A 12,906-nucleotide genomic window follows, 5' to 3' on the forward strand; every position below is an offset into this window, starting at 1 on the left:
GAACCGAGGAGCCAGCTTCCCAGAGGGAATGAAATTCTTAATAAATATATTATCCCTGACGGCCAGGCTGGTAGGCTGACGTCCCTTATCGTAGCGCTCCTTTTCCTTTGATAAGAAGCCTTAAGGCTTAGCTTTCTTCCAATTAGCCTGGATGTTAAGGGGATCCACCCTTTCGGGCAACAAGTCATTAATATGCCTCAAATTAGAAAGCGGGGAGTTCAGATAAAACAAAAACATGAGCGAAAAGGGGGAAAACTGGTGCGCCTCATGTACAGCGGAGTTGAATGCATAAGGGAGCCACGGCAAGGAGGTGTCCCACCTCTGAACATCGTGGTGATGGAAGGCGATGAGGACAGAGTGCATATTCCTGTTAACTCTCTCAGCGTACGAAGGCTGAGGAAAATAAGGGGCAGTCATGATGTGAGAAAATGAAAGGTTAAAACAGAACTTCTTGAATAGATTAGAGGTGGAAACTCTAGCATTGTCTGAAACCAAATACTGACTAGGACCAAATTATAAAAATATAGTCTTCAATCACCTAATAGTTGTCTCAGCGTTGGCCATCCTTGTCGGAAATAACCAAGAAAAACGAGTGAAGCCTTCAACACATACCAAAATAAACCTATTTGATTCAGTCTTCAATCTCGGGAGAGGACCTACGAAATCGATATACAGACGTTGCATGGGACGGGTAGCTTGCGTGGAAGACAACAACCCAACTCGGAAATTAATACCTGGCTTACTAATCCTATAAACCTTACATGCCTTCATAAGTTCACGTTCTTCTCCATCCATTCCCTTCCAAATAAAAGTTTCTCTGATCTTTTTTCTGGTTTTAAATATTCCCTGATGACCTGTAAGGGGAGTTTAATGGAAATACTTAAAGATCATAGGTACCAAACAACCTTCATCTTACAATCATGACAGAAGGGGCAACAAAGAACTCTGTTCCTCAATACATAAGGATCAACAATTTTCCCATCCTTCAAGTCTTGCATGATAGGTGCCAAGACCGGATCCTTCAATTGGAATTTACCTATGTCATGATACAAGAGAGGGGTATCAGATAAAATCGCTCCAACCAAAGGTAATGAGGGTGAGGACTCAGAGAGGCAGGGCTCCTCATCAAGAGTAGATTGATCAGAAAACATACGGTTGAGGGAATCCGCTACAACATTTTCGGAACCTCAAATATGACGGACATTAAACTGAATGGTGAAAATCCTTATGGCCCAACGGGCCAAATGACCAATTTTCCGTGGTTTCCCAAGCACCCAACTTAACGCCTGGTTGTCAGTTTCAAGCTCGAACTTAATGTGCTATAGGTACATACGAAAGCGTTCTAGAGCAACAAGGACAGCCAACCCCTCAAGCTTGTACACAGAGTATTTAGCCTCAAGAGGAGTAAGAGCGTGCAAAGCATAAGCAATAGGGCATCTCCCTAACTCAGAATCCTGGAGCAAGACAGCTGCGACAGCTGAGGAAGAAGCGTCGGTGTGAACAATGAAGACCTTACTAAAATCCGGCATGGCCAAAACCGGGGCATTGGAAATAGCTAGCTTGAGGTCATCGAAAACAGCCTGCTGAGAAGCCCGCCACTGAAAGCTTACTCCCTTACGCCATAGAGTGTTAAGAGGCGCTGCGCGACTTTCAAAATTTAGCATGAATTTTCGGAAGAAGTTAACCATTCCGACAAAGCGGGCAACGCCTTTCACGTCCTGCGGAGGAGGAAAATCCTGAATGGCCTGAGTCCGGGAGTGATCAACCGAGACACAACTTGAAGATACAATATGCCCCAAAAAGGACATCTGGGGTTTGGCAAATGACACCTCGGATAATTTGACTGTCAAGCCAGACTTCCTCAGATGTGACAATATTTCACTGAGGTGCTGGGGATGATCCTCGAATGTCTCAGAATATACAACCATGTCACCAAGATAATGATAATGATATAGTCAAACTTAATATCAGAAAACAACTGATCCAGGAGCCTAGTAAGGACAGCAACACCCGTAGAAATGATGAAAGGGAGGCGGCAAAATTCGTAAAGGTTCCAGTCTGTCGCGAATGCTGTAAGATGACATGACTCTTCCGTGAGTGGATTGTGGTAATAAGCTTGATTGAGATCCAAGACGGTAAAGTACCTAGACTTCTTAAACAATGAGAAACAAGTATGTAAATCCAGGAGCGGGACTGACTGCAAGACCACCTTATAATTGAGAGCCCTGTAATCCAGCACAGACCTGTAACCTCCCTGGGGCTTGGGCATGAGGAAAATGGGGGAAGAGTAAGCCAAGGTAGAGGGCCGGATTATCCTTCCTCAAGCATTTTGTTAATGATCTCCTTTAACGCCTGCATTTTAGGAGACAAGCGGTAAGGTGGAAACCTGACGGGAACAGAATCTGTAACCTCCATCTTATACTTTAAGATATTCGTCATCCCCAATTTCTCAGTAAACACATCCGGGTAGGATGATAGGAAAAACTTAAAACGGTCCACCTTTTCAATACAAAAATGTTATATTTATTTATAACATGTATTTGCACTTGGAACTAGTTTCGACGCTGTGTTTGCGTCATCATCAGCCAAAATGTGGGAAATAGGCAAGATGTAGGCATTTATATTACACAAGGCGTTACATTAAACAATACACATCTTACAAGGAGATAAAAACAGGGACGAATATAGAAACAAATGAATCATTGAGAAAACAAAAGTTATACATATTAAAAATAACCTTAACCACACATCTTGCAGTGCGAAAGTGTTCTTCTTGAATGATTCCTGAATATAAAAACACACGCGCACACATTTCTGAAGAGCCAGCAGGCAGGACAAAGTAAAGTGAAACCTTAAGAGTTCTTCTGAGAAGAGTTCCTCATTTTTTCTATGTTCCGACTAACTAATGAAGTCTCCCTTGAGTTCCTGATAAACATACACAACAGGAAATTCTCCTTCACTCTCAACAATAGCTCTAAAGACCAACGGTAAAATTTTTATTTTAAATATTTAAATATTGTGGATTACATGAGAGTGATCAGTTCGTGGTTAGCAGCTAAAGGAGGAGGAGACATCTCAAGGCTGGAACCTATTCCCTCCCCCAGTGTTGACAGGACTTTTGCTCACCATTTTCCATAAAAGGTTCCTCTAACGAACAATAAAGTGAATGCTACTTGTTATTGCAAGGTATACTCAGACGGGGGCAAGAAGGAATGTGGTAAGCGCATCAGAAAAGGAGTAGATGGTGGTGCAAGGAGTGCAAAGTAGGACTGCGTATAGTCCAATGTTTTCAGGACTACCATACGAAAACAAACTATTCTTAAATAGGTAAATATTTTGTTCCATTGCATTTGTGTTTATTTGTGGCCTAAGTAGCTGCATTAAATGATCATTTTTTATTGTTTGAGCAAGCTTATTGGTATAACCTCAATGTAAAAACTATTTTCCGTACTATTTTTTTCATGTTTTTCATAAGATTAGTATAATTAAATTACTTCAGATATTCACTTGCTGATTAACATCTTCATTTTGGATGGTTGACACCTTCATACGGTACAAAAATCAGGCATGAAGTATGTTTCGCTGTTCCATAATAACGTGTTAAAATTAAAGCAAAAAGACCCAGTTCACAGCCAGGATCCATGTTAAAATATGGTAGTGTTGAAAGTGTTAATGGAGTTGAGCTAGAGTGTGTATCTTGTAAATCTTTCCTCCCCCATAATGCCATACCTTCCCATGGACCTCATAGGGTTCCTGCAGCTTCCACATCCTTCCTTAGTTGTCATTTTTAGGCCTATAAGTTCCCTAGAATATAAGCTGATTTTGCGTATTGAAAGTTATTCATCACGTTCCCATGCTCCGATGTGAATTCACCGCCACTGCATCATTTTACTATTTCTTTATTCACATTTTATGTCAACATTTATTATTTTCATTATTTATTATTATTCAATTTATTATTATTAACATTAGTATGTGTGGGCGTAATTGTCCCAAATCAACACTACAATAAGTATCAAATAGGTGGAAATATTTACTGTTATTGTTTCTTTGTAAATAGGATTTGATACGGGAAATGAAGTTGATTTTTTGCAATCATACTCACAAAGCCGGCAGAAGACCAGAAATGGCCAGATCACAAACAACCAATAGGATATAAATTCCACTAGATTTCCGTTCTTTTCACCAATTGGAAAGCCTGATTTACAAAGGACTTGAAAAATCTGCGATGAATGGAGGTGTCTGTATTTTCTTTTGTGCTGGTGTGCAATTCCAGTACAATGTAAATTTGATACACTGTCCATGAAGGCACCTTACTAGGTGCTCTGACAAGCCAAGAAAAGTTATCAAAACGTATTCTATATCTTTCTGAGCACCTGGTCCATTATTAATCAGCTTCCAGCTTTTTCTAGGAGCATCCTTATGGTGTACCTTAACAATTCATCAATTCTTTCATTCACTGCTAGGCCAGTCCACACTGTCACAACTGTGCTGCAATTATCACATCTCGCTGGTATTATTGCCAATTGCCCAGCACTTGTCCTCGACTGTCACAGTATTTCTGTATGTAGTGGTTATATGAACTGTAAGTATTGTAACATTTATTTGTAAATCCAACATCATTGGTATCATGGTACCATTTATGGTTTTTGAATAAATAAATTTTAAACAATGTTCAAAATAAAACTTCTTTAGAAAATAATCTGGAGACAAAAGGTAATTTGAGAAGAAATTAAAGCAAGTGAAGAATATTGTTAGAGATACTACATAGAATGGTGAAGAAGATTTTGCTAAGGAAGCAGCACAGTTCTTTTGCATTTAAAAATTTCTCGTACTCACTTTATTCTTGCATATTTCACCGAATAAATTTGTAACAGTTTTAACACTTACTCATTCTTTATAATGAGTGACATTTCCTTGCAGCTCCCGTACTTAACATATCCAAAATTCACACAGTCAGCTGATAAGGTCACAAATGGCACAGTTACTGTACCATGAACTTCAATAGGTATCCTTGGTCCATGAAAAATCTGAAACATAGTTAAATGTAAAATGTTAAATTCACAGAGGGCAATCATATTTCTGGTTATGGATTTTCACTTTTACCTCCATCAACCTACCAAACCTATCACCACCGTACAGTGCACCATCAAATGGTGGAACCTTCCTGACCAAGCAACAGAACCTGCGAATGCCTTCAGCCAGCTCCCTATGGACAACTTAACATGCAATGAGATCATTGCACAAATCCAGGGAGCCCCAAAGGAAGTTTTAGGTACTGAGCAATTAAATTGGAAAGGCATTTTTAAGAAACAAAGGTTTGACAGTACGATATGTTCAGTGCACTGTAAAGTCCAAGAACTTTAAGAACTGGCTCTGAACAAAGACTAACATGGATCTAACAGTGGCGGCTCGTGGCTGTAAAGTATGGTGAAGAGCTATTACCCGTTCGGTTTCGAGCGATAGATTTAGGAACTTTTTTCTTTCTTTCTTTCTTTCTTTCTTTCTTAACCTGCTTACCCTCCAGGGTTGGTTTTTCCCCTCGGACTCAGCGAGGGATTCCACCTCTACCGCCTCCAGGACAGTGTCCTGGAGCTTCAGACTCTGGGTCAGGGGATACAACTGGGGAGGATAACCAGTACCTCGCACAGGTGGCCTCACCTGCTATGCTGAACAGGGGCCTTGGTGGGTGATGGGATGATTAGAAGGGATAGACAAGGAAGAGGGAAGGAAGCGGCCGTGGCCTTAAGTTAGGTACCATCCTGGCATTTGCCTGGAGGAGAAGTGGGAAACCACGGAAAACCACTTGCAGGATGGCTGAGGTGGGAATCGAGCCCACCTCTACTCAGTTGATCTCCCGAGGCTGAGTGGACCCCGTTCCAGCCCTCGTACCACTTTTCAAATTTCGTGGCAGAGCTGGGAATCAAACCCGGGCCTCCGGGGTGGCAGCTAATCACACTAACCACTACACCACAGAGGAGGACAAGATTTAGGAACTACGTGTTGTTTTTGGTTGTTTTGTACTCGTACCTGTGACTGGCGGAGGATCCAGCACGTGACCACGGTTTATTGAATTTAATGTTTCGACATGACCATGGAGAGCTAGTTCTTGCTTACTTAAATAGAGCACTACATCAATTACCAACTGAAGGTAAAGCCTATTTAAATGTACATTTTCACTGAACTGTACAATTACAATATACAGTCTGGCATTTTCCTTCAGGACATCAGAGATCGTATTTTGGTTTGTTTCGAATGTCTTGAAATCTAGCTGCCGTATTTTATGTTCTGCAGAGTCTGAGTGCTTATGTAAAGAACATGTTATGTTCAAAAGGGCTGAAAATCCTTCTTTATTCCAAACGTTATTTTTATTGATTAAAGGCAAGCAGGCCCAATAAAACAACTTCTGTAGAGCTGGAGAGGAGCACAACCATGAAAATTCCTTAAACCACGATCGTTTGAAACTAAGATTGTAAGATTTACCGGAATGTTTCACTTCTTTTGTAGCACAAATTTGCAGTGATTCAGTAGGGCGATCAAAACGTAGAACTTCATTCTGATCTTCGTTTCTCCAACGTGAAAATGGTGTTTATAATAAAATGCACACGATGTCATAAATAGGATACATATTTAAATGAAACAGCACAACACTACGAATGAACCACGATGCATAAGTACTCGTACTTCACACAGGATGACGCAGGGAAGATGAAACATTCCCAACAAGTTTTTCAACGCTCCGGAAAGTATATTCATGTGAACTTATGACATGCAGCTTGATACTGCAATTTTAGCCAAGGACATTCTAATATTTTGTATGTTTAGACTGACACCTATAATGATATCCTCTTTTTATGGCTTGTAAGAGCAATCACGATCCTGATTTTTCACCATACAGGTTTGAATTTGAGGCTGATGATGCCCTTAATATAGGCGAAACATGTCCCTTAACATTTTATAATAATATTTAATTTCTAAAAAGATCTCTTTGTATTGAATAGGTGGATATATAAATAAACACTTCTAACATACTTTGTATTTACGTACATTTCAATACGGACCTAACATGAGAATTATAACATGTAACTTCACTAGCACATTCCACTATGTGGAAAGTACGCGGGTGACGTCACGGTTGTCATGGCAACCGCCAAGGCCAAGCGCTAGGAGGGAGCACTTGGGAGGTAGAGGCAGGTGCGGAATCTCTCGTCTTCACTCAGTCTCACGCGCCGTACTGTGGCCGACAGCCTGCGCTTTCGTGAGTTCCCCTGGTTCTCATCAGGTGATGAGGTGCTCCAAAAGCCGTACAATAAAACATTTTCTTTCTGTAAAACCAACAAATGTCATAAGAAAAATAAATTTTATTCATTATGGTAAAAATAAGTGGTGAAGTGGCACTTCACCTTACTTACTTACTCCTTGGTGCTACAGCCCCTGTAGGGCCTTGGCCTCCTGGACAATCTCCACCCACTCTTCTCTGTTGACTGCTCTGGTTCTCCATCTTCTAACTCCCATCCGTCTCAAATCTTCCGCCGGGCTGAGTGTCTCAGACGGTTATGGCGCTGGCCTTCTAACCCCAACTTGGCAGGTTCGATCCTGGCTCAGTCCGGTGGTATTTGAAAGTGCTCAAATACGACAGCCTCGTGTCAGTAGATTTACTGGCACGTAAAAGAACTCCTGCGAGACTAAATTCCGGCACCTCGGCATCTCCAAAGACCTTAAAGTAGTTAGTGGGACGTAAAGCAAATAACATTATTATTTCAAAAAAGGCTTTCACAGCCGCAGATCTTAAAATCACAGGAATAGAACCAGCTTTTGGGTGGTTAGGCCGTGTGCATTATGCAGAGTTTCGTCCAGACGTGCCATTTGGACTCATCAGCTGGAATGGCACGCCCCTCCAGGACTCTGCTTAGCAGTGGCAGACCAAACTGTGTGGCCCCGCCGAGTTAGCAAATCAAGTTTGCTAACCTGCTAAAGGAGAAATGACTTCTCCGTTTAAAAAATGCTCCCCCATTGGAGATAAAAAGCCTTTTTTGAAATTGTATCTCCAATGGGGGAGCATTTTTTAAACGGAGAAGTCATTTCTCCTTTAGCAGGTTAGCAAACTTGATTTGCTAACTCGGCGGGGCCACACAGTTTGGTCTGCCACTGCTAAGCAGAGTCCTGGAGGGGCGTGCCATTCCAGCTGATGAGTCCAAATGGCACGTCTGGACGAAACTCTGCATAATGCACACGGCCTAACCACCCAAAAGCTGGTTCTATTCCTGTGATTTTAACATTATTATTATTATTATTATTATTTATTTATCTCAAATCTTCCTCCACGCTGTCCAACCATCTGATCCTCGGTCTTCCCCTCATACGACGTCCTTCTGGTTTCCCATCAAAGACTTTCTGTACTGTCCTGTTCACTGTCATTCTTTCTACATGTCCCAACCATCGTGGTCTACTACTCTTTATTTCCGCTACTATATCTGGTTTATTATACAGCTCTCCGATTTCCTTATTATTTCTGATTTGCCAGAGCCCCTTTATTGGTCCATAGACTTTCCTAAGTATCTTCCTTTCCCACCTCCATAGCAACTCCTCATCACCTTGTGTCATAGTCCAAGTTTCCGCACCATACATCACCACAGGTCTCACTACCGTGCAATAAACAGTCAGCTCCAGATTCCTACTAAGACTCCTTGCTTTAAATACCTTGCCTAAGGCAAAGTAACTCCTATTACCAGCTGCTATCCTAGCATGTATTTCTTCCTTCATATCATTGTTTTCACCTACCACTGACCCTAGATATTTAAAGCTTTTGCAGCGTTCATATTCTTTCCCATTTAAATTCACATATTTTTCTGCTTCATTATATTTTTTCCTAGACATTAGCATGTACTTAGTTTTTGACTGATTAATCATCAGTCCCATCTCAGCTCCATATTTTTCTAGTTTTCTCAACTTCTCTTCCAGATCCAGTTTCCTCCTGGATAGCAAATCAAGATCATCTGCATATGCAAGATCTTGTGTCACTCGATTAAACAATGTTCCACCAGGGTTGCTCCCTTGTATTATTCGCATTACCCTCTCCAAAGCAATGTTAAACGGAAGGGTGGAGAGTACATCACCCTGTCGTAATCCTTGGTTAACTTCAAAAGCTTTAGATAAAGTACCCTCAACCTTTACTTTACATACTGTTGTCGCTAGAGACATTTGGATCAATCTTATAAGTTTGTTAGGTATTCCTGCCTCTTTCATTGCCTTCCATAACTGATCCCTTCTGATACTATCATATGCCTGTTTAAAATCTATAAACAGCTGATGAACATCAATGTTATACTCATAACATTTTTCAAGTATCTGTCTGATAGTAAAAATCTGGTCCATAGTAGATCTGTTAATTCTGAAGCCGCACTGGTAATCTCCTAGATTTTCTTTAACGTATGGTCTCAGCCTTCCAGCTATGATTTTTGCTAAGATTTTATAAGCAATACATAGCAATGCTATTCCTCTATAATTCCCACAGTCTGCTTTATCATGTTTCTTATGTATAGGGCGGAGTATTGCTATATTCCATTGCTCTGGCATTTTCTCCTTTTGCCATATCTCTACCGTAATTTCATGCAACCACCTTGTTAGTTTCTCTCCTCCATATTTTATCATTTCTGCAGTAATGTTGTCTTCTCTTGGCACCTTATTGCTTTTAAGAGCATTGATTCCATCTTTAACTTCTTGCAATGTAGGTTCCTTGATTTATTCCAGGTCCACCTCTTCTCTACTTTGTACCTGCCCATTCTCTTCTGTCTGCACCTTTTCGTCCTCACCTTCAAATCCTGACTCTTTATTCAGCAGTTCACTAAAATATTCCACCCATCTGTCTAATATCTGATCTTTACCTCCAATCAGATTTCCCTCCTTATCTTTACAGAAAACTGTTCTGGGTTGAAATCCTTTCTTTATATCTTTTACCCTTAAATAAAACTGTCTAGTTTCCTGAGTAGTATTTCTATCTTCTAATTCTTCAATCCACTGTTTCTCAAATTCTCTCTTTTTCTTCCTACATACCTTATCTAATTCCTTTCTCTTCTCTCTGTATTCTTCCACAGTAGTTCTTGTTCTTCTCTGTAACATTCTCCTTCTTGCCTCGTTCCTTTCTTCAATCTTCTTCCTACAATCTTCATCAAACCAGTGCAGAATCCTCGATTGTTTCTTTCTGCCCAAAACAGTTTTGGCCGTTTTGTATATTATACCTTTAACCATTTGCCATCTTTCTTCAATACTCTCTCCGGTCCAATCTTCCATTTCATTAAGGCTAGTTGTCAAAAGCATTGAATATTGGTGCACTATATTTTCATCCTTTCTTAACTTAGCATCATCAAACCTGGGTACAACAACTCTCTTAATCTTTCTGTAGTTGGCTATCCTTTGTCTATATTTGACACTTACCAGATAATGATCACTATCTCCATCTGTACCTCGACAGCTATCCACTTCCAAGATATCTGAAGCATGCCTTCTATCTATAAGCATATGATCAATTTGGCTGTTTGTGATCCCATCAGGAGAGCACCATGTTACTTTCCTTATATTCTTCCTTTGCATCCATGTGCTTTTAATAAGCATGTTATTACCCATAGCAAAGTCAATCAACCTTATACCATTATCGTTTGAAACCTCATACAAACTCTCCTTACCAGCTGTTTTCCTGTAAGCAATTTCTCTTCCCACTTGGGCGTTAAAGTCCTCCATAACCACTTTAACATCATGCTTTGCCACTAGTGATAATTCTTGTTCCAATTGTTCATAAAAGATATCCTTCTCTGCTGACTCTGCATCTTCTGTTGGTGCATATACACACACGAAAGATATATTGAAGAAGCGGGCTTTTACTCGTAGAAGACAAATTCTGTCATTAACGGGCTTAAAGTTCAATATTACACTCTTATATGAATTATCAACAAGGAACCCTGTACCTCCGTATCCTCTGTTTCCACAGCTATAGAACAAGGTGTGTGTCCCAGTTGCAAGTACTCCACTTCCATTCCATTTTACCTCTTATAATGTAACCCGTAGTGGGTGACATGGTACATGAGCTGCAAGAAAAAGTTTAAGTTTTTATTCTGGATGAATCGAACTATTGGACGGTGATCTCAAGAGTGTTTTCTATACATCAAGAAATTGTAATTTAATTTTGTTTTCTCGGTAAAAATGTTTTGTGCATCTTGAGAATTTTTTTTTTTCTAGGTAAAGACTATCTGAAAATTATTTTGAAAGAAAATTATTTAGAAACAAACTCTTTGGACATTTGAACGAAAAATGTGTTATTATGTTTTGTGTATCCCAAGAAAGTTATGTTATTTTTTTTAAGGTCAAAAGATTATTGGATAAGACTGTTAAAGAACCTTTTAAAAATGCCTCAAGATATTTAAGATATTCATTTGATTATTCAATTATTCCAGTGATAACTAGAGAACTTGAAGATTGTATAATTTGGTCTTGCTGATTTTATATTTTAAAATTTTGGTCCAGTTTAAAAATGAACTCCCTATACTGACACGTGTAAGAAATTGATGGTTCAATTGTTGCGTCAGCAATTTCTTCATGGCTTGTCGTTTGCTTGATGCCCATATAAGGTTAGGGTTTTTGTAATTGGTTGTAATTAGAAGTTTTGTAATTGGTTTAACATGGAGGTGTTTTCCGATTGGCGGTTTGATATCGAACGATTTCCGGTATGATGTGAGGTACGTGTGTGCTACCGTTTTCGATCTTCGAAGAGGTCGGACGCGCGGTGCGCGCGGTCCGGGCCTACGGGGCCAACCTACCCTAAGGTAAGCACGTTTAATTATTTTAAAATTTTGTAATATGTGATTTTGTTTTTTTTCTTTCTAAATTTAACTTTCATGTGTTTCGGCCTTTCTTATTAAATTTCCCGAAATGTAAATGTTATCATCCTGCCAGGAAATCACCTCGAATCTTAGTTTGGGCTATTTCATTTATGCCTCTCTGTTACACGAGGCCACCTCTTGTTTGGAGGTTTTCCTATTTTAAAATTTATATTATCCCTTAAGTTAGCTCTGTATAATGAAATTACAAGAAAAGTCTGTAGTTGTGCTTGGATGGACCATCCAGAAGATTGTTTGTTATATCCTATCTGGTTTATTGTTCAAGATTCAAGTTGCAGTTGTATTTCTGTTTCTTTTCACGAACTGTGTTCTAAAGGTTTCCGTTCTTGTTTTTCTAATTATATTTTATACGAAGGGTATGGGCGAGTACGTTCTTTTCCGTACAACATCCTACGATCTTACAGCCTCATAGGGTCCTAGTCCGCTTTCCACACTATTCCTATCTGTAGTTGTCATTTAGACCTTTAAGCTTTAAGTATCCTATCCGTATCTTTTATTTTATTTACGATTTTATTTTTGATGTATGTAGCCAACCTTATCCTTGCTTCTGTTGGGTTTTACGTTCACATTTTATACATCTTTTTGGTATCCGACCGGTAAATGTCAATAAAGGCTACATTTGGTAGCAAAGCAGAGGTTGTAAAAGAAAGGGAAGTACTCACTATTACCCTTACTTTTCTACATTTTCTGTAGTTGTATCAGTTAAAGTAATTTTTTTTAACCTTTTGTGACCATGCTTGAATTGGCAGTTATAATGTACGCATTTTTAAAATTGATTACCGGTACCACGAATGTAAAGTTCAAGCCACCTTGTGGTTAAATAATGTGCGTGTGCATTCTTAATTTCCGTTTATTTAAGTTTTGTTTTTGATTTTTGTTCGTGTGAGATATCTTTGTGGGAAGTCTTTGAATGTCTGCCCGTTTGGCAGATGTCTTTTGCTGTTGTAATTTGAATGGCTTGCGTAGAAAATGTAGATAAGTCACTACCTACAATTTTCTTTGGTTTCAGTGTCTG

At 39.6% G+C, this 12,906-nt stretch overlaps 1 protein-coding gene across 1 annotated transcript in view; it reads right to left on the reverse strand.

The window, feature by feature from the left end:
- LOC136876887 (hydrocephalus-inducing protein homolog) overlaps nucleotides 1-12,906 on the reverse strand; it is a 267,949-nt gene that overhangs the window by 48,986 nt on the left and 206,057 nt on the right. The window contains exon 11 of the mRNA XM_067150643.1: nucleotides 4,891-5,030. Coding sequence (XP_067006744.1) covers nucleotides 4,891-5,030 — 140 coding nt within the window. The remainder of the gene's footprint in view (nucleotides 1-4,890; nucleotides 5,031-12,906) is intronic.

The sequence above is a fragment of the Anabrus simplex genome, chromosome 7 (genome assembly GCF_040414725.1).
Source record: "Anabrus simplex isolate iqAnaSimp1 chromosome 7, ASM4041472v1, whole genome shotgun sequence".
Classification (NCBI taxonomy): domain Eukaryota; kingdom Metazoa; phylum Arthropoda; class Insecta; order Orthoptera; family Tettigoniidae; genus Anabrus; species Anabrus simplex.